The sequence below is a fragment of the Falco cherrug genome, chromosome 5 (assembly GCF_023634085.1).
Source record: "Falco cherrug isolate bFalChe1 chromosome 5, bFalChe1.pri, whole genome shotgun sequence".
NCBI classification, from domain to species: Eukaryota; Metazoa; Chordata; class Aves; order Falconiformes; family Falconidae; genus Falco; species Falco cherrug.
In genome coordinates, this window is record NC_073701.1 from 67,461,302 (window position 1) to 67,482,747 (window position 21,446).

Below are 21,446 nucleotides of genomic sequence, written 5' to 3' on the forward strand. Positions count from 1 at the left end.
GTTTTGTGCTAGAGAGGTCTCCAAACTATTGCCTTGGCAACCAATAAACATTAATCCATGTGAGATTTTCCTCTTGAAATACTTTCTATATTGGAAACGTTATGTAGGAGGTAAATTTCACTGGAACTGGAAAAGATGTGCTGATGATTTGATTCACATTTTTTTTCTGGATTTTGCAACAAAACACAGTCCTGGATATTTGTTACGTGAGAACAAATGCACTATCAGTCTAGTGGAACTGGCCTCCATGGGCGTGCCTGGGCTGTACATTTAGCTGCCCCAGAAGATTTGCAGCACCCCAAGCAGTCTGATAAAAGATGCAATGCAATTCACTCAAGGCTCAAAGCACTCTGTGTAAAATGTAAAACCAACCTTGCCGTTCTTAATTCTCAGTTGTCACGCACATGTAATAGCTCTGTTCTGAGGGACCAGACCAAGGGTTGAGTTTAGCTGGCAAGTGACTGCGCAGGAATTGGTCCTCCCATCATTCCGGTATGTTAAAGCACTTCCCAGCCTGCAAGAGCAAGACCGAGTGCTCTTGATGTACCACTTAAAAGATTTTGTCAGCAATCCCAGGCAAGCAAATAACGTCGCACCTTGCCCTGTCCCCTTGGATAAAGCCAGCTGCTGGGGTTGAACTCAGAAAAACTAGTGTAACATCAGCTATAACCATAAGCTAGAAAGATATATAGATATGTATATATACACACACCCCCATAAAAGAGTGTGCCCTGGTTTGTAAGCCACAGAAATCAATAGGAAGACCATTACTGAAGTTAATAGGCTTCAGATTGCACCTCGATAGAGCAATGCCAAGGACTTCAAGTACATCCAGCACCTCATACAGATGAAGGTGGAGGCAAGCAGGCACAAACAGCTTTAAAGGATTGATCCAAGTCCACTGATGGCTTTCCAAAAGCTTTGAGCAAATGTCACAGAAGGGAGAGCAGTACTCCAAGGGGAAGGTGACAGAGGTTTGGGATGACTGCGGTGAAGCCTATATCCTAACGCTGTGGCACAATGCTTGAAAGTGGAGTTAGAGAATACAGAGAGTATACAGAGAGCAAAGACTTTGGACCGTTTGTCAAGGTGAAATAACACATTGCTTGGTCTCTGAAGACATGATGTGAACCATAATGTGCGCTATTTCAAAATAACACATAGCTTGTCACTTATTATTACTGTACTAATCTGTATTTGAACGAATCAACAATGGAAATGCGCGCTTACATCAAGGAAGGAGCAACTCCAGCAAAGCAGAAATTCTGGGTTAGTATTCCTTACGGAAAACAAAGGAAACCTTTTGTAAATAAGGACCATTGTTCCAGACTTACCTCCTGAAGAAAGGTTAAACCCCTCAGAATGAGTAGATGGTTTCCTTAACATTCAAACACAACATGAGATTAACTCTTCAGAAATGTTTTCTATGCCTAGTAACGTTCATATATTCATCTATACTGGAGCCTAAGGGACTGCACAGCTTGTTTTGGAAAACAGTCATTCTTCTTGTGTGACACCTGGAAGTCCCCCGATACTCTATACTGTTCCAGTTGGCTGATATAACAAACTACTCCTGAAATTACAGGTTAAAAAATAAAAATACTACTAATAAAAAATAGAATGTACAAAGAGTTTCAACCGCAATCAGAATGAGTATGAAACTGCTTCCCCTCAACAGCAACGTGAGACAAACATGTCTTTTCACACTAAAATGAATGTGTGTAACGTACCTGAACAATTTTGCAGCCTGTATATCTACAGAACTCTGTAAAATGAAAATGACATGTAAGGGAGAAACTGGGGGGGGGCGGGGAATGTTAGCTTTTTAATTTTATGTGTAATGGAATAGTCACTTAAAGAATCTTTAAGACCAAGAGGAAATTATCAAAGTCACCTTTCTAACTAAAAAATATATTCTTTTTTCCTCCCTGTAAAAGGAATAGGCTTCTAAAGACATTCACTTCTCAGTTGCAAGAGTAATGCAGTCAGAAAGGTATCTTTCAAGCGCCTAAACTTCTTGGGTTTGTGAAATTAACCTAGATATACTGTTCAGGAATTGTTCAAAGTGTTGTTTAAGAAATACATTTAATTTTTTTTACTTGCTTTTTACCAGAAAGAAAGAGTCAGACTTTTTTTTTTTTTGTATTCAGACGCACGTTTCAGCCTTGAACTAAGTACTTCTGTTATTTATCAGTTGTACTACTTGTTCTGAAAAGTCCAGATAGAATCTCATTGCGCAAAACCATAATCCTTGCCTCCAAGAACATGCAATGTCAATGGAAAATAAAACAACTGTGCACAAAAAGCAATCACAGATTGGAAGCTGAGGCACAGAGATATCATCTGATGTCACATAGCAAGTTTATGGCAGATCCTGGAACTGAAGATCATCTATCAGTTCAGAGTTTTAGCCACAAGACCAATCTCCCCGACATAATTAACATCCTTGAAACATGAAGGCAAACAAATATCTCAACTTATCAATGCCTTAAAAGCTTTATCCTTTAGAAGCAAATTAAGCAAACTATAACCAATAACAATACTAATTTTTTAATAATTTATTAAATTATATTAAAGAACCAGGCATCAATTTTTAATGCTGTTTTTGCTGCAATAAATGTCAAGGACTATGTTTTGACATTAACACATAGTTGTATATGTCAAGATGGTTTGGAGCTTCACAACTCACATTGGAGCTTTACAAAGCACTGTTTTTCTGGGACAACACAGTTTCATAGCAGGAGTAAGTAAAGCTGAGAAAAGCAAGGAATTTTTTTATCTCACGGGAAATTACAATATTCCAACATCTGTTTTTAAATTAAGACAAACAGTCAAAATCCTGAACTTTTCACAGAGTGACAACATTTCCATGAAATCCAGGAATGTGTAACTTTTGCTTTTGATCATTTCATCTACATCTGCTCTGGTCTGGGTGTCTAGCTTTCTTGGGCTTTTGATGGGGAGAAGAAGCAGTGCATATGCTCCACCGCACAGACGTGGACAAATCACATCCCCAAAACAAGAAGCCTGGAAATGCTTCTGAGCGTGTCCTGTGGTCTATGGCATCCTCTGGCACTGAACTGCATCTTATACACAGGATCAACACGGCTCATCCCTGCTTTGGACCTGTTGGCCAGGATTTTAGGCTGGGCTACATGTTCTATGCTGTCCTGCTCTCATATAAGCCTTATGCTGATTTCTGAAGTACTCCCAGAGATTTTAATGGTAGTTATGTTCCTGTGCAGGAAAGAATGGGGAAGAAAGCAAAGCCACATGAAGCTCTTACAAACCTTGCTGTTACCCTGAACACACAGAGGTTAATGTCAGATGAATACAATATTATGTGCCTTAGACCAGCGCAACAAAGTAATGTTTTCATTTGCATAGAACTGGTGGAAAATTTTGATTAAATGGAAACTTCCTTTTTCATTGACAATTCATTTTGATGGAAAACACCTGCCTAATCCTTGTAATGTACCACCAGACAGTCCCATAAGGCAAATTCTCTGTTTATACATGACTTAGAGAGAATGGTCATCAGCCAGGTTGCTTCAGCACTTTGCCATCATGGCTCAGCTCTGACCCATTTGCCAGCTTGGACCTGGGGTGCCAGTTGTGATGGTGAAGACTGTGAACTGGTCAGTCATTCGTTCCACACGTGCCACCAATCAATGGCTGTATGATAGTGCTTTTTCATTTACCACATATGCTGAACTGCATTTGACCTTGTGGTGAAAGGTTTCATTTACCATTACAGTCACTTCAGCTGTGCAGTCTCCAGTCTGTACGCTGATTTATGGATGGATGGATTTGCATATGGCAAACATCCACACAGCTTTATAAATTTGCATTTATGCCAATAAATGTAAAGTCATGGCTATGATACTAGTATGAGTAATGTTTTCATTAGAAATAGCTCTGTTTGGGGGGTTTGTTGGTTTTGTGTGTGTGTGTGTGTGTGTGTTTTGTTTTGTACTGTTTTTTTAAATGCACATAAGAATAAAATTTCATTCCCTTTCCAGTTTAAGACACAGGGACACTGCTAAAAAACTCCAAACATTTCTTTTTTCTTACTAATTCTTCTTCTTTATTTCTTATTTCTTTCTCGTAACTGTTCCTAAGCAGGTATACATGGGGCTCATCTTGTCGCCATGGGTAAGCTGAGCATGAATCCTGACACTGGTGCAGAAATCTACAGGCTGACCTTGGAGATAGGAACATCTTGGAGATGGGAACAGAGACATCCATCCAGACCAAAAGCCAGTCTATTGTAGCCACTACTGAAGACCAGCCATGGATGATTAAGGAAAGAACATGAGGGCAGAAGAAGACACAGCTTCTGATAGCCCCTATGTCAGAGCTGAAGAAAATTGTGCTAGGTTTTTTGGTGTGGGTTTTTTAGTTTGGATTGAGCTGGGTTTGGTTTCTTTGTGGGTTTAAGGTTTGTTTAAATAGTATGTGATCTCCTCCATATTTGGCCTAATTAACTGACCACTGCAGAAGGCTCATGTTTCGGTAGTTTCCATATTCACAGCGCTAACACCGTGTACAGGCACTAAAAGCCAATGTCCTGGTTTTCAGAAATTTTTACTGTAAGCAAGCTCTCATTCTCTCCACACCGTACACATGTACCTTCAATTAATGTTACTGCTGTCTTGATATTAGTGACAAAAGTTCATTCATTCTTTGTTTCCTGGTATGAGCAAAGGAGAAAAGATCCACCTCCCACCCACATTCTGTAACAGATTTAGGAATGCAAGACCTTTTGTGCTTAAATCATTCACTATGCAACGCAAACATTTATACCCACTGAAACACCAAACACATCATTCAGTATTTTGAAACTTAATTTGGAATTAGACATTTACACTGAGGAACAGCTAAAAATAATTTGCAGCAGGGCGTGGCGTAACTTTACACTGTTTATGGATCTGGCCTAAGTATAAGTGTGAAAATAGCTTTGTATTTGTATACATGATATAGGTAAATGCATGCATGCACCTAAGGATACTTTCAGAATTCGGAATTTCGGAATTTCAGAATTTCAGTTTCTTCCCTCAGCTTAGCATCACAGAGGGGTAGGCTGAGCTTAGCCAGACCCCAAAAATCCCTTCTTTAAAGAGTAAAGACTAGTCAGGTGTGAGAGAGCTTCTGGTCTCAGCAGGAAAAAGCAGGGGAAGGAGTTTTCCGTGCTGTATTTACACCCCATGCACTCTGCCACTGGCCGGCAATTTTGTATAGATGTCTTGAACAGGCTCAGAGACTTTCTTACAGTAAGTGGTCCTCTGTACATGCAAATCTGTTGTATCTATGATAATATATAATGCAATTTCTACCTTTCAGCATCATCCTTGGCCAGCACTAGGGAAGTGTTAGGATACCTCTGTTTCAAGACATCACAGACGTACTCATGAGTTACTCTGTGCCTTGTTCTCTGATTGCAAACACAGTTTGTAACAGCTCCAATTAATAAAACTGATGCCCCTTAGAGCCTACTGAAGGACTTCATAGCAACTGCACCATAATCAGAAGTAGTGCAAATGTGTTTCCTATTGGATTTTACGCCCCAAATGGTTTCCGCTCCTGTTTTTAATAGAAAACATTCTTTTTGCTTCCTTCTTTAAATGTACACCTATCATAAAATGTGAAAAACTTTATTGCCCCTCCACCCTCTACTGCATTTGAGACTTTCTGCATTTTCTTAACGTGTGACATAGGCCATAATAAATTTTAGGATAATAGAAGTGTCTGCACAAGTGGCTACATCTGAGCGGCTGCAATCCGAGATTCCTCTTGCTGTTTTGCAAAGAGCGCTGAGAGCCCATTGACAAGATGTCTGGGGTGAGGGAGCACGTGGCCCCACGCTCACTGTCCCACTTTGTCAGACTGATGTTTGAAAAGGAGCAGGGATTCCTTGCTCTCCTGCTAGCGCTAGAAGCTCTTTGGAGTGGCAGGAAAGCAGCTCTGGAGTCTCCTGCTGTGGGGGGTTCTCCTGGGCCCTCTCCAATGAGCTCATGTGAGAAGCAGGCAGTAGCGACTTTCACTCCAAGTGCCTGAAGCACTTTGAGTAATACTCCATTCATAAGTGTGGGTTTTTTTAATTTTTTTTAATTTTTTTTAATTACTTTGAGTAATACTCCAGTAAGGGATGAAAGTTTCCACAATGCTGTGCTCTTTTTTGATAGATACAGGAATGGTTACTGAAACAGAACAACTGCCTTACAGACCACCTGTTCCAACATTGCAGTATTATTTATCTATAATGTTACTGTGCTTGAATCAGTGGAACTGCTTCAAGGCTGAATTTGTGTCTAAATGTGGGCTCTGTGTTACATTCGCACAGATAGGCCTCTGCACACAAGGTTTTAATGGGAAGACCTGTAAATCGGTAAAATGGGAGAGGGCTTGGATAAGATATGACACTCCTTTGCTCAAAATCTCAGTTTAAACTTGCTTGGGAATTCAAAAAAATGTGACCAAATTTCATATTGACACAGAAAAGGACTTAAAGATCCACCTGCCTGAGCAAGGGTCTTTGGCAGCGACTTCAGCTGACGTTGTGTCCTACTGGGCACGAGGAGGCAACGCAGCACAGCAAGGCGAGGGTTGCCCTTCTTGTGCCGGAGCACAGAGGAGCCATGGGGTAAGCAGGATCAGGAGGGATTGTTACTGAATAAGAACTTTCATTTGGGAGGAGAACAGTATTTCTTCCCACTATCTGGGCAAAGCTCAAAAATTTCAAGCGATTCTTACAATTGCTTCGTTTTATTGGTTTATTATTTTGTAAGTGATGAAGAACTTGTATAACCTCCCCAAAGGGCACTTCACGCCACAAGTGCCATCTACGGTGAAATCAATGGGACTACTCATGTCAGTAGGAGTTTGTAAGACCAGTCCTTTTTTTTCATTTTTAACCTGGTAAATATCGGGACAAATCACAGTTCATTACAGGAACATCAGTGTGATTGAGCAAATCCCAGAGCCTTTAAATAACTGTCCTTTATACATTCAGGGAATGAAATTGCATTTAACTTTGTCTCCGAGTTCTTTTCAGCACAATGCATCCAGACCAAATGAGTGCACAGAAGCTTTTTGAGAAAGTGTGTGCTGTGAATGATTACAAGGGTGACACTAGCTGTTCGCTGAGTTATGGAGCTTGAATGAAATGATGGTGTTTCAAGGTAAATAGATGGAAGCCACAGGATGATATTGAGGGAAATAATATAAGTAACCTACAGCAACTGCCCACTGTTATCTCATGATTAAGGGGTAGGTACATAAGCCGCATCACCTCTGGAGGTGAAATTTACTTGGGAAATATTTTCTAGTCCTTGCACCTGCCTAATCACAGTTTCTGGAGCTGTTTCAGGCACAAATGGCTTAGTAAATCTTTCTCCATATACACACATGCCAATTCTATCTAAGCAGACACAAGGTACAATAAAACATAATAGAAACTTGTCTGGCTCAACGCCTATTAGGACTTCTCTTTCGCTCCGTGTTCCTCATTTTTCTGTTTACATTCGCTTTTCCGCCCTTTTGGATGCAGGAAGAAGTGTATCTTTTGAAGGATACATTCAGTTTTAAACATGCCGCCCTTCTACCTGTACTGAAGTACGAGCGCAGAGCAGAATAGCCAAATGCTGAGCAGTTTGTAGGGAAGATTAAAGTAATGATTATTTTGGGTGCCTCGTGGGTCAGCTACTGACATAATTCAGAATAATACTCAAATCCTTTACATTTCTTCCAGTCCTATCACACTTGTCTGCCAGACTTTTAATGAAGGTCTACATCTGCTTAGATCTTGTGCTTTCTTTTTTTTTCCTTTTCTTTTCTTTTTTTCCCCCTTTTTTTTTTTTCCAAAGGGGTGGGGGGTGGGGGGAGGGGGGAGCGAGGGCAGCTTTTTTACCTTCTCTTTTTTGAAATATTGAAAGTAGAAAATGCATAGTAGTGGGAGACCTGATATTGCTTTTCAAGATTCATTTTCTCCCAAGTGGTCATTATTACAGCAGATCTCTTTAAGGCATGGGAGTTTCCATACCTGTGAATAGGTTAAAGTTTTATAGTGCTGCTTTTCACAGCACTTTGAAATGCAATTATCTTTGCCAGGAGCTAGCTAGAGAATTATTTACATATCTCCTTTCCTACCTCAGCTGACCATTCACATGCAAATAGGAGCTTTGACAGCTTCTCCACACATTTATGAAACCCAGTCATCTGTCCATTTTTCTGCTCAGAATGAAAGATATGACAATGCCTTAGAATAAAGCCCTGCCAGACTCTAGATTAGTTTCTTACTCTGTAATACTGGAAAAAAATAAAATAAAAATCCAGATTTCTTGGAGTGAAAAATAAAAGAACACAGTGAACGCACTTTGGTTGCAAAATAAGTATTGATTTCTTGGAGATCAGCTGGGGGTCAGAAGTTTTCCAAACTATCTGAAAGGCAGAGCTAACCTGAACTCTTGCTTGTTCCTCCCTTGGTCACTCAGAACCCAACAAAACAATTCAGCCTCTCAAAACCCCTGATTTTCCGAGTAGGTTCAAGCCATTGCACTGTGGGGACAGCCATGTCATCAGGTGAGGAAAATGAATAGCAGACACTTAAGCTGGCCCTGCCTGTTTGAACCCCATGTTTGAAGAAACTTGACTTGTACTACTGAGCACAGTGGGTCCCAGCACGGTTCACCTCTGCACAGAACAGGTTCATGCTCTGGCCCTGCACATGTAAGCAATTGCCTCTTAAACCCTGGTGTCTGAGAGACCTGACTGAGTGGTTCAGCTCAGGACAATATTGTGCTTTCATGGTGATTATAAAAAAATCATTGCTACTCTACCCACTCACCAATCGTTTTGTTATTTTAAAGGAAAACTTAAGACCTGAAGTATGCTTTTCTGCTGTGGTTTCAGTGTCTTATAACCAAACACAAGTACACATTTCCTGGTTCAAAAAGGCTGTATTTCACCTTTTTGCATGTAAATTACATACTTTGATCACTTCCATGTGTCTGGCATAAGGTAAAATAGCTTCTATGCACGGTGAACCTACAGTGAAACAAAATTCAGCAGTTGTCATATTCCTACAAGCCGATAGAATAAGTTTTTAAGAGAGCAGCAGTTATGAGAAATTACCTTAGAAAGGCTGTTTATGGTCTCAGCTATGGAAATTATGTTCAAAAACTAGGAGTTGTATTGCTTGGTCTTGTCCTTAGCCCCTTTGATGCAATGTTAATTAGCAGTATCAATGGTCTAAACATGCACTACTGCAGTCACAGTCATTTAACTAAGTTACACTTGATTTACACCAGAATAATTGATGATAGCTTAAAATTTCTAATATAGAATAATAATACACATGACACTTGATACTGCTGTCTTTGAAGACAAATGAAAAAGTTTCTTTACTCCAGTAAAGAGAACCTTTTAAATTCGTCTCTGTTATTACCAGCCTCAAGAATTGGACTTTGCTCTTTTAGCACCAGCAAAACTGTCAGAAAACTATGCAGCACGTGGTCAAGTAAGACACCGTAATCTAACAAGTCAAACTAAAAACTTCTGCCTGAAGTTCAAAGGTACACCGAAATCATTCAAAGCCTTGTATTTGTTCCGTATTTCTTAATTAATGGCATGAAACCCAGTACTTAATTATGGAAAAAGAATGTTATTCAAAACACCCATTACACCATGTAAGTGGCATGAGGAAGTATAAAAGGAAAGAAACAAAAAATTCCTTGAGTTAATTCACTGCAGGTAATATTTAAATGCTGCATTTAAGGTACGTGGATTATATGAACAACCAATTTTATTTTCACATAGGCCAGGCTGATGAAGGGAACAGGTGCTTTCCTTCTTATTTTAGGAATGAAGATGTGAATCTTACTGAGATGCACAATTCCACTCCTGACTTTATTATAGCAGTTTGTCCTCATTCCTGTGTTTGAACTAGCGCTGTCAAGTTAACAGTGTGCCAGTGAGCGAGTCCCAGCCAACAGGCAGCTATAACTGATGGAGCTGCCTACTGAGTATGGCACCAGGTGGCCAGGAATGGCTGCCCTCATCCTGTAGAAAGCTGGGAAGCATTTTGGGTATGGAAAGGCAGAAAACGGGCTATGTGCAGGAACAAATAGAAGTTTTGTGCCCCAGAATTTTTGGGAAGGAAAACACGTACACTTGTAGGGGCAGAGAAGTCTTAAGAGACCAGTGCCCTGGTCAGCTATGTCCAGACTGGGTGGAAAAGGGTGGAAGTGCCCAAAGTGACATTTTTTGTTTTGTCTGATAAGCACAAAAGAAAAAGTACATTTTTTAACTCCCTATTGATTTAAATACATGATTATCGCATAGGATTAGGAAAAAAGGGAAGGCTAGCTCAAACTCAGAGAAATAGCCCAGGATTTTGCAAGCACTGACATACTTTGGTAGACAGTATTGCAAAGACTAAACACAAAGACTCTTCTTCCCCAGAGTCTTTGGTAATCACCTTCACAGTGTATTTAATGTGAAATAGAGGTGGATGCTCTAAAAAACACTGTGAAGGGTTCCTGTATAGAACCGTCTGGAATACCCAAACTGAATTAAATTAGATATGCTTTCTGGACAATAGACATGTGTTTCACACCACAGGTGTATGGAGATGTCAATATAATTATTATAATCACTTGAAAGTACCTGTAAGGCCTTTGTATGTTGATCAAAAATAAGTTCTGACTGAACTTTGAATATACGCGTTAATGGGATTATTCTGAGAGTATGACATAACTCTGAATAGGCACAGCAAGTCTCTGACCTCGAGCCATTCCTCATGAGATCACTTAATACCACTTTACAGGTGAAGAAGCTGACACAGAAAAGTCATAGAATTAATGGGATTTCACATTTATGGTGTTTTCTTTGATTCCCATGACAGTACAGACTTCCTGTGTGTCATCCACGGTGGTGCTGGCTTTCTGTGAACCTCCAGCCTCCATCTGTAGGTGAAGGTAAGAAAACTTTCCTAATTTGTGTGACTATTGTTCAGCAAAGCATGTGAGTTCCAGTGGGGGTTAAAAGAATGAAGACAGACATAAAATTGTAAAAGAATGTCAGAAAAGGAAGACTACTACTCAGCAGATTACAGTTCCATCACAGAGGAGACATAAAATCTGAAAAAGTAAATTGGAAATTTTTGTTACTCTTGATCTCAGTACCCCAGGCTACAGACAAAACCAAAATTTTCAACATATAATATTACTTTGTTTCACAACACCCCTTGAAAAAGAGCTACAAGGGAAGTTCTTTCAAATTTAACAAGTTCCTAAACCTTTTTTTTCACTTGAGATGAAATCTTGCTTGCTTGTTCGCTGGAGATCAGTGTTTACGGCGGGCGTACAAATGACCGAGGATACATGTTCACAACAGCAAGACGGAGGGAGGTTTACCATGCTGATAACCGCACAGCCAACATCCTGCAAACACTGCTTCGCTGACATCTAGGACATTTCAGAGAAGTGCCAGCTGAAGCTCCTTCGACAATGTTATCATACCCTAACCTGTACATCTGAATTTGCAGCTGGTCTTGGTGGATGGACTCTGTCACATCTCGGAAGAGCAGCAACTGAGAAATCAAGTGATTTCTTAATGTTGCAATTTGCAGGTAGCTCAGGTATGTGTTTTTATTGTCTGCAAGGCTATCAGAGCAGGAAGCTTTGATACAGCCATTCATCTGCTGGAGTAGAAGGGAATACGAGAAAAAAAGTAACCTGCAGGATGCAGTTTTCTTTCCTGGATTCCTAAACATTGATTCTGCTGTCCCTTCTGGCACAAGCAGAACTGGCACTTACCACATGGGCTCAGCAGAATGGAGACCTTGTGCAGGACCTGCCACGTTGGCCTACAGATACTGTAGAGCAACACTCATCACCATCACTGCTATGACCCTTGCTGTGTTCTGAGAGAAAGAGCTTATGACCCTTGCTGTGTTCTGAGAGAAAGAGCTTCAGCAGCAGTCAGAACCCTTTCAGACTACACGCTCTTGCAAAAAAACAGTAAAGTTCCACTGGAAAAATCCATGAAGGAAATAAAAGTGATATTAACACCCCGAAATCTCCACTTCACCTTAACAGACCCCACCCTATGCCCTGGTCAGACACAGGATCCGTGTCTAGCAAAGGAAGGCTATTGCCATTCCACACCAGTTGGTGATGAAAGCTGTACCCTGCACTCTCTGCAGCCCTTTTGGATACTTGTGAGCTGTATTTATCGTCTGTTGCCTCTAGAAAAGGCCACCAACCCCTCCCCCTTGAAAGGCAGCTCTAAATCCTTTAAATTATCTCACAGAGCTTTTTTGTGTCCTTTTCTCACACAAGGCTGGAATTTCAAAAGGAGCCAAGAGGGGCCGTCAGAACCAACATGAGCCTTGCTTCATTAGAGTGGAGAGTAAAGAGCTTTCTTTTTCCTCCTTCCACAAGTTATTTGCTTTCATCTAACTACTTCATTCCTCAGATTGTTCCCCACAAGATCCAACTTCGCACGAAAATATTTATAAGAGATGAGAATTTTATTTGACTGCTCTTCTAAAGTTTCTGCAACATCCAGCCAGAGAGATAAGCAGGCAGCCCAACAAATGTCAAACAACTTTAAAATATTAGAGGAATGGCAAAAACTTCTGACTTTACTGCATTCAGCTATCAAACAGCAAAGGATGTAAACTAGATGTGACACAAAGTAGACTAGTGCTCACACATTTCAGGGATTGCTGTAGATGTGTTTAGCTCAAGGGGAATCTGTAATCTCCAAAATGAGAAAGGAATCCCCCAAACCATAGGTCTATTTCAGATTTTTAGAAATGAACCTAAATTAGGTTTCATCCTGGTCTCACTATTGAAATCATTCTGCTGGAAAAGGGGACAGCCAGGGCTGAGGCACCTGTCCTCTGACATGCATGTATACATATGTATTTTTTGATTGCAAACTATGCTATATAAAATCGAGTCTTGAAGACATTTTTCTTTGCAAGTGTGGAAACATTCAAAAAGTAACTGAGCTGGTCAGGGGACAGCTTACTGAAAGCTCCGAATAATTAAGATATTAAATTAATAAAGTTCTACGGCCCCAGACAGTCACTTCCAGCAAGTGTCACTGGGTTCAGGATGAGCTTATTAAGGAGGAGAGACATGTGACATGTGACATGTGAGATGTAAGTTAGATAACCGTTTTAAGAATATGAAGAATGTGACGGTACTGTCTGTTTCTCGCTATATCTGAAAGTGATGCAAATTTAGATGGAGTCACAGGTGACCTCAGGATCACAGGTACTGAGAGCAAACATAAGTTTAATCAGTTGGATTTCTACACAAGTTTAAATATTCATTTAAGCAGAGAGCATTTCTTAAATCAGGATGCTTTAGATCAGTAAACAGCCCAAGTTCTTCCGTAGCATTGAATTGGCACCTTCTTTTGATACCTCCTCAGAAAGAAAGAATCTAAATGAATGAACATGGAGCTTAATTCCTTTTACAGTCACTGAAAAGCGATGAGCACCCTTAAAGTCTCATTCCGTCTGCCTAACCCAAGATTAGCTCTCTGGAGGTACCTCTCCATCCACTGACAGTGAAAAGCCCAGTGTGGCTGGCTGTGTCAGTCAAAGAAAGGCACCAGAGAGAACCTCCTGTGGTGCAGGAGGAAGGCTACAGTGCCCTCAAGTCCTCTGATGCTCTCAACAGCTGTGGCCATCCTTTTCTGTCTTGTACATCGGGGCACTATCCCATTTGGAAAAAAAACAGGAAAAGCCAAGTAAATGTACTATCCCCACAGTTATTCTCACCATCCACAGCTGTTACTGAAAGAGAGCAGCTAACCTATATGAAGGCTGTATGTGGGAGGACCATGAACTTGCAGACATTCCTGAAGGGAGCTTTAATCCTGCAAGGGAAGGAATTCGCTGAATCGCCCACCAGCACCAGCACACCACCGGCAGCAACTTTCACATGTAACCTTAATTAACAAGAGCACCAGGACAAGCTACAGACCTTCCATTTCAAAATTTGACATTGAGCTCCCAGGGTCCACCCCACACATTTGCTTAAAAATAAGCACGTGGGAGACTGAAGACAATTGCACCCTTTTGAGCTTTCAAACAACTGGAAAATGTCACAACCAGTGACACAACCTAGAAGGGTTTGGTTTCTTCTCAGTCACTGAGGCGTTGCCTCAAGCGAAGATGTGATTTTGCTTCACATCAAACTAGGGTCCAGCCGGGCTCCAGCTGACGTAGAAAATGTTCAAAATACTGGAGCACCTTTATATTGCTTGTGCTTCCATTGCCATGTTCCAGGTACACACATGCAGGAAAAAGCCTGTGGGCCAGAGGAAGTAAATAAAAAAGATGTTTCTCAGTTGTAGGCATTAAAGACCGTATGCAGAACCAGTGATTAGGTAAACCAAAACCATATTAAAAGGATCAGCGTATAGCACTGCCTTGAATAAAAAACAAAAAAACACCTCCAAGAAAAAAAAAAAGTTAAAAATACAAATCATTTAGCAGTTTTTTCTCAGGTGGAACTCCACGTAAATGCCTTCTGTACTTACAGAGGCACACGCAGGAGAGACTATCATAAATAACCTGTTTACATTGTAGCAACTGCAAAGACTGGGTTTCTTATTTTAAATATTGTTTTGATAAACCTTACGGAATAAATCATACTTGAATAAACCCTACGAAAACAAATAGGTACTTCAGTCCTGATCCAGAAACTTCAAGCATAGGAGTAAAAGTCAAGGCAGGCTTGACACATCAGTAGATCCATTGAGTTCAGTGGAACTATGGATGTTTAAATTCCTCACTAGGGGAGGGTTTTAAGGATGCTGTAACAAACACTAAAAGTGTGTGCTGCACACCTTGTCCACAGCAAAGGAGTTTCCATTGCCATAAATATGGCACCTTCCCTGAATAATTCCATCATTTGCAAACCGTATAGCACAAATAATTATAGAGATCTCCAGCTCCTCAGAAAAGGGAGGCTCTGTAATTCAGAAACCACTTTTTCCACTGGAATTAAATGGGAAAGTTGGAAACACAAAACGAGAATGCTGGGCTAGGTTTTCACCCTCCTTGTTCCAATTACATTGCCTGTCTCAGGCCCTAATTAGCTAGCAGAAAATCTCCCTATATAGGCAAGATCTGAGCTTAGGCACTTCCTTCATCAGCTTCTCCCTCCTGCCAGCCTGTGGGGCACATCAGAAGCAGGCAGGGTAACTCTCCCACTGCCCCTGAGAGTCCCCAGGTCTCCTGAAGACCCTACTCCACTGACACGAGAAAAAAAACCACACAGCTCTTCTTCTGAAGAGCTTGCCACACTGGGCAAAAGAAGGCTGAGGAGGCTGCGGCAGCATCTGACATCCTCACCGCCTCTGTGGTGGGCTCGGGGACTGCTGGAGCCATGCAGAAATGCTCCCAGGAACCGTGGAAGCTGAAGAGTGCTACAAACCTGTGCCTAGATAGTGTACCTCACCCATGTGCCTGTCTTCACAGTCTTCTCCCCAAGCCTGGGCTGCCCTTCTCTTTTCGGGCACGTTAAAGAGGCTCTTTCCTCAGACAGTGCTCTTTACAAGATAGCTCAAGCAAAAGGTTTTTTTAGGCAGATACCTTGAAATCTGAGACAAACTCTAGTACTGGTCCCAACTCATGGGAGACAGGCTTCCTTGCTAATATTTCTCTCCCCGTTTCCTTCTCCCACTCTGTCCTGCTTTCCCAATGTTTGCGGAGGTTTTGAGCCACGAGTTATAGAGTTTGATGGAAAGGAAAAACCACAACCAAACCCACCAGCAGGTCATCAACTACAACCAGACCAGGTCGACAAACTACAAACCAGCTATTATATTTACACTAGCATACGTACAGTGCGGTGTCATTCCTCCCTCGCCATGGCATGTTGGATGGATGGGAACAGACAGTTTTGCCATTGCTTTCACAAAAGCCAGGATTTCAGCTGTATGAAAATCCACCCTATAAAATTGTAAATCAACTGCACATCAAGGATGGAACAGTTCTCACTATGACTGCAACTTTGAACAAGATCCTTATTTTTAATATGGCTTGAGTCAGAGCCAGGGAGCAGTAGAGCTAAATCTGTGCACAGTGCCTTTCCAGTTACTTATTCTCCAGTAATATGTATCCAATTGAGCAACAATAACAAAGGAGAACCACACATGTACTCTTACAAAACATACTTACAGCATTTAGTAATTTTCAATAGACAAATAGGACGCGACAGATGGATTTGAGAAAGCTGGGTTCACAAGATTTACTCATGTGGAGACAAAAATTGGGGCTGCCTCAGGAAAAATCTGTAAATCAAGGAATCATTAATGGAAACTCTCTTTCTTTGGTCTTATATGTTTATATTTAAAGGTCACTGTCGCTGGTTCCATCTCTCTTTGTGCCGTTACCTCCCCATACAGAGGACAGCAAAAGAAAATAGGAAACAATAAACGATACAAGAAATCCATCTGGAGTTAAGACTATATTTATTGTTTTAAACTTTGCACACTCAACTTGATCACCATCTTTCTGAGAACTCTGTGCTCAAAAGAAGTTTCCTGAACTGAATCTGTGACCCAGTGACACAATAGAGACTTACAACTGACACTGAAGCCAATGAGATGAAAAAACCACAACCCCAAAAACAAAAAAACCCCAAAAAACAAACAGCAAACCCCCCTACATTCTTTAAGGAATGATTCCTTTACTTTTGACATACTCTACAATAAGGACACAGAGTCTTTGAAGGACAGAAAAAGAGGAGCTTGGAGGTTGAAGGGCTCAGCTGAGCTCTCAGTTTTATAGCTGGTTTTATCACATTTAGGCTAGGATCCAGAACTTGCTGACTGCAATGAACTTTGGATCAGGCCTTTAATTATATTAATTCCCTTTGAGTGAAATAAGGAGATAACTATCACTTGTGCAAAACCTTTGCAAGCCATGCACCAAGATGAAAATGCTTGGAAACTTTAAAACGTACAGAGCAAAACCCTGATGCTACCCAACAGGAGTTTCACCACAGATTTCAGCTGGACAAGGATTTCCCTAGTGCTCTCCTCGAATTTCCTTCCTTTAATATGCCACCAAAATCAAGGTGATATAAACCAAATAACCAGAACTCTGTTTTACAATAAACAGAAAGAACCTTTTCAGACCGCAGATGTGGCCTTAATATATGCATTTGTACACTTTCTCTTCCTCTTCCTATCCGTAACATGCCTCGCAGGATGCTTCTCATCTTCTGCCGGGCTGAGTGACAAGAAGTTAAGAGGAAGCAAGAATAGGAGCTCACCGTAACTTCTGTCCAGCAACCTGGGAAATGGCAGAGCTAATACTGGACCTTTGAAAACAAGTGACCATAGGAAATCAAGGTTGGCAGGGATTTAACCCTTCATGACTCATTTTGCTAACTTTTAAAGCAAATGCCCCAGCTTTTTAACCATGTTTGACATCTAATTAGTCAAGCAAAACAAGAAGTTAAAACACATCCTTGCCTTTCTTTTGAAATAAAGCACCGACAATCAGCTGCAAGGTATTTGTTTAGGCAAAAAACAAGCATGCATGTTAAAAGAAAACACAAGGACAGTCACTGAAAAGAGAAGTCACTTGGATCACTCTTTTTCAACCTGCCTTTTTTTTTCCCTCCCTCAATATCACAAGTTTATTTTGCTCACCCACAGCTCTTCAAGGAGAGGCAGAACGGATAGCTTCTTTTCCTAAGTGCAAGCAGTTTGAACAGAGATGAATCACACAGTCATATAGCAGTGAGACATACCCCAAGAGACACCTATTAGCCTGTAAGGTATTCGGTCAGTACCTAAAAGCCATATTTTCAATACCTGCAGCTCTTCAGGCTGTTCCTACGCAAGGTGTTAACATTGAGCTGGGCAGAGAATACTGTGGCTGGAAGCAAAATTTGTCTGGAAAAGCACCAGCTGATAAGGCTTAGTTTTCCCTGAGTAGTAATGGTATCCCCATACTTAGGGATGAAGGCAGCAGCCCAGCAGCACGCTCCTCTTGACCTGGCCAAGCATTTACACCGGTACTTAACACGGAGCACGTGAGTAGCCTGAGCTGATTTGTAGGGTTACACGCATTTTAAATCAAATATATGAATCAAAGGCCAGAGTGTAAACTCCTGTAGCTCTTCAGTCTCTCACTTGCTTTGAATTAACTCTGCATTTACTTTCTCTGATAGGTAGAAAACAGGGTTGCTCAGCATTTGAACTCATTTTCTTTTTACACCCATCTACCATCACAGAAAACAGTTTCAATGTTCCTTTCTGTTTCCTGCTTTGCTCATATAGGACTGAGGGTATATCAAAATTTGATGCCTGATTTATTTTAAAAAATGAAAATGAGACTCTTTCTCCCAGCAAGAGCAGAACTGGAATACAACCAATCAGCAGAGTAGCAAAATCTTGCTAAACTGCACATGGATACAGTACCAGCCGGGTGAAAAAAAGAAAACAGTAAAAAACCCAACAAAACAAAAATAAAACAACAAAAAAACTAACAACAAATAAAACAAACAAAACAAACCACCATCAGTCAGATCTGATGACCATTTGAAATTAGTTTCTGTGCATTTAGTAGGCATGAGCCGGGGTAGCAGACATGAGCGGGGGTAGCAGACTTGAGCCATCAATAAACTTTAAAAGGGTGAAAAAAAATAATAATTAATTAGCCCTTAAAACCCTTTACAGGATATTTTTATAGCATTTATGCTTCTATATACTAATCTGAGTTTCAGTACAACTGTAAAAGTTTGGAAGCAATTAAGAGTTTTATAATTATTTTTCTGACATGACACGTAGTTATGGTAGAAGCTTTCTTCAGACTCCATTACCCAAAATAATTAATTTTCTGTTAAATACAAGTGTTTTTTCTTATGAAAACCAAGTTAACAGATTCTCAAGCCCTCACACTTCTTTTTACACATACCAAGTGTAAATACACACAAATATGCATACATGTGTTCTTTAATAAAAACCTGCACATGCATTTATTTCATACAGTGCATCCAAGTTTTGCAGGTGTTTGATTATTTTTTTTTATCATCTGGAGTGCAGAAATTACGTCTGCCTCATATCAGACAGGACTTTCCCCCTCTCATTTGCAGCACAAGAAAGATGAAATTAATTGGAAAATGTATTTCTACTGGCAAGAGATGCACTGACACTCTCCTGTAAACTGAGACTGACATCTATGACCAGGCATGCACACACATGTTCTCTTTTTTCCCACTGTAGCAGCAGTGCGTTACTTTTCCTCCCTGCTTTCAGAACCGTGGCTGCTCCTGCTGCCAGCCTTCAGTGACCCGAGCGTGATGAGGAGGCAGCTCCTCGGAGACAGGCACGACCGCAGGGATGCACAGACCTCCCTTTTGGAAACCATACCCTACAGTTCTCAACGCCTTCAACTTCTTTCCCAGTTGCACATTCTCCAGATTGGGCGAATGCTTCTGAAAATGTACTTAAGAGACGAACCACGCCGAGCAGGAGCCTGCCTGCTCCAGAGCCCTCCTCTAAAGCAGGCAGCCTTATACAAAAGTTAATTACTGGCAATTGCAGCCCGAGTGGCATTACACAATGTCAAACGTAAAGACAACCTCGCAGCTCTTCCCCTTCAGTTACACCTTCCCTGTGATGGCTAAAGAAGCGCATCAGATCGCAGGGAAAATAATCCCAGCTCGGAGAAATGGCACCGCATTTAACATCCATAGGCGATGGTTCCTGTGCCTCGCAGTCCTTGCCTCCTTTTCTGGACTGATCTGTTCCTTTCAGTTATAGTTTCTTGGCAAAGCCACCATCTACTGCTTATGTTCGGCATCTGATTGTCAGATTTGTACAGCCTGAATATTCATGACTCGAACGTTAACCACTTCGTGCCTCAACTAGGGGGAAAAAAATATATACATATATATATATAAATATATATATTAAAAAAAATCTGCGCCTATTCCGTGCCTTTTGAAGCGGAGCGGGTACGGTGGCTGCACTAACACGCCCGGCACGGGGGAGATTTGCTGGGTGGCCAAAGACATCTTATGTTAAAAAAAAAAAAGAAAAAAAAAGAGTAAAGTCCGCAGAAATAGCGCAGCAGCGCTGGACACCCCTGTTCCCGCACGGCTCAGCACGATCCCGAGCCCTGGGCTGCAACCGCAACTAACTCCTCTTTGTCTGTGCGCTGCCGGGCACCGCCGCCGCTCGGAGCGGCTGCCGGGGAGCTTCGCTGGGGGTTCGCCTCTGTTCTACTTTGGGTTTGGTTCCCCCCCCCTCCCCCCCGAAATGTCTCCCGATGCCAGGTCCCCCCTCTGGAAGGTAAGGAGAAGCAGGGAGGAAGGTGGCGCGGGGAGAGAGCGGCGGGGCAAGGAGGGGAGGTTTGGAGGAAACCGGAGAATCGGAGAGAACAACAGGACTTACCTTTGTGGGATAATTTGAGCCTCGGCACGTTATTCTTCACATGCTGGCAGTTCACTCTTCCCGCTAGTAATACTCCCAAGGAAAGCAAGGCAATCCCCCTGAGCCAGCCCATGCTGCAGCAGCCACCGGAGGGTCCCTGCGAGCCGCAGCCGTGGCGCTCCCCGTCCTGCCGGGCGCTGCCGGGGAACTTCAGGCAACCTGGGGAGCGGAGGTAACAGGTGATGGGGGTGGGCTCCGCTCCGCGCCCCGCCGCGCCCCGCCGCCGCCAGCCGCCCCGGCCCCCCGCCTCGCCGCCGCCGGGGCAACTTCAAGCCCCTCTCACGCACACGCCGCCGGCCGGAAAAGGAGGCAGCCCCCGGGCGGCGGGGGGGGGCGGCATGATGCGGGCCGGGGGCAGGGGCCGGGGCCGGCGCCGGGGCTGGCCGGTGCCCCGCTCCCCGCTCGGCGGGCGGGTCCCGGGGGGGGGCGGCGGGGGCGGGCGCGGCGCGGCCCCGCGCTGCCCGCGCACATGGAGGCGCGGGGGGCACCGGCTCTGCCCGCGCTCCCGGGAGCGGCTGACAATGGGAGCGCAGGGAAGCTCGGCACCCCCCACCCCCCACCCCCCCCTTCCCCTGCTGTCACACCACACACGAAAAAAAAAAAGAAAACCAACCAAACAAAAATATATGAACAACTGAAAAAGGAGGGGGGGGGGGGGGGAGGAAAAAGGGGGGGGAAAAAAGAAGAAAAAAAAAGGAAAAACAAAGGCAAAAAAATAAGAAGAAAAAAAAAAGAGGAAAAAAAAAGAGGAAGAAAAAAAAAAAAGAGGAAGAAAAAAAAAGAAACGCATCGCAGCAGAGATTAGAGAGAACATGACCTCCACCCAGCATGGGAAAGGCACGGAGCGAGGGATTGTCACGAGCTATTTCATGTCACTGTCCGAGTTGTGGGGTTTGGTTTTTTTTTTTTTTCTTGTAAAAAAAACCACTATTATTTATTTATTTATTTATGTATTTCATCTCACGGCC

At 42.3% G+C, this 21,446-nt stretch overlaps 1 protein-coding gene across 1 annotated transcript in view; it reads right to left on the reverse strand.

The window, feature by feature from the left end:
• The window catches only part of SEMA3A (semaphorin 3A), a 170,176-nt gene extending 149,202 nt beyond the window's left edge, over positions 1-20,974 (reverse strand). Inside the window, exon 1 of the mRNA XM_055712532.1 lies at positions 20,440-20,974. Coding sequence (XP_055568507.1) covers positions 20,440-20,551 — 112 coding nt within the window. The 5' untranslated portion in view covers positions 20,552-20,974. The remainder of the gene's footprint in view (positions 1-20,439) is intronic.
• Between the last annotated feature and the right edge of the window lie 472 nt (positions 20,975-21,446).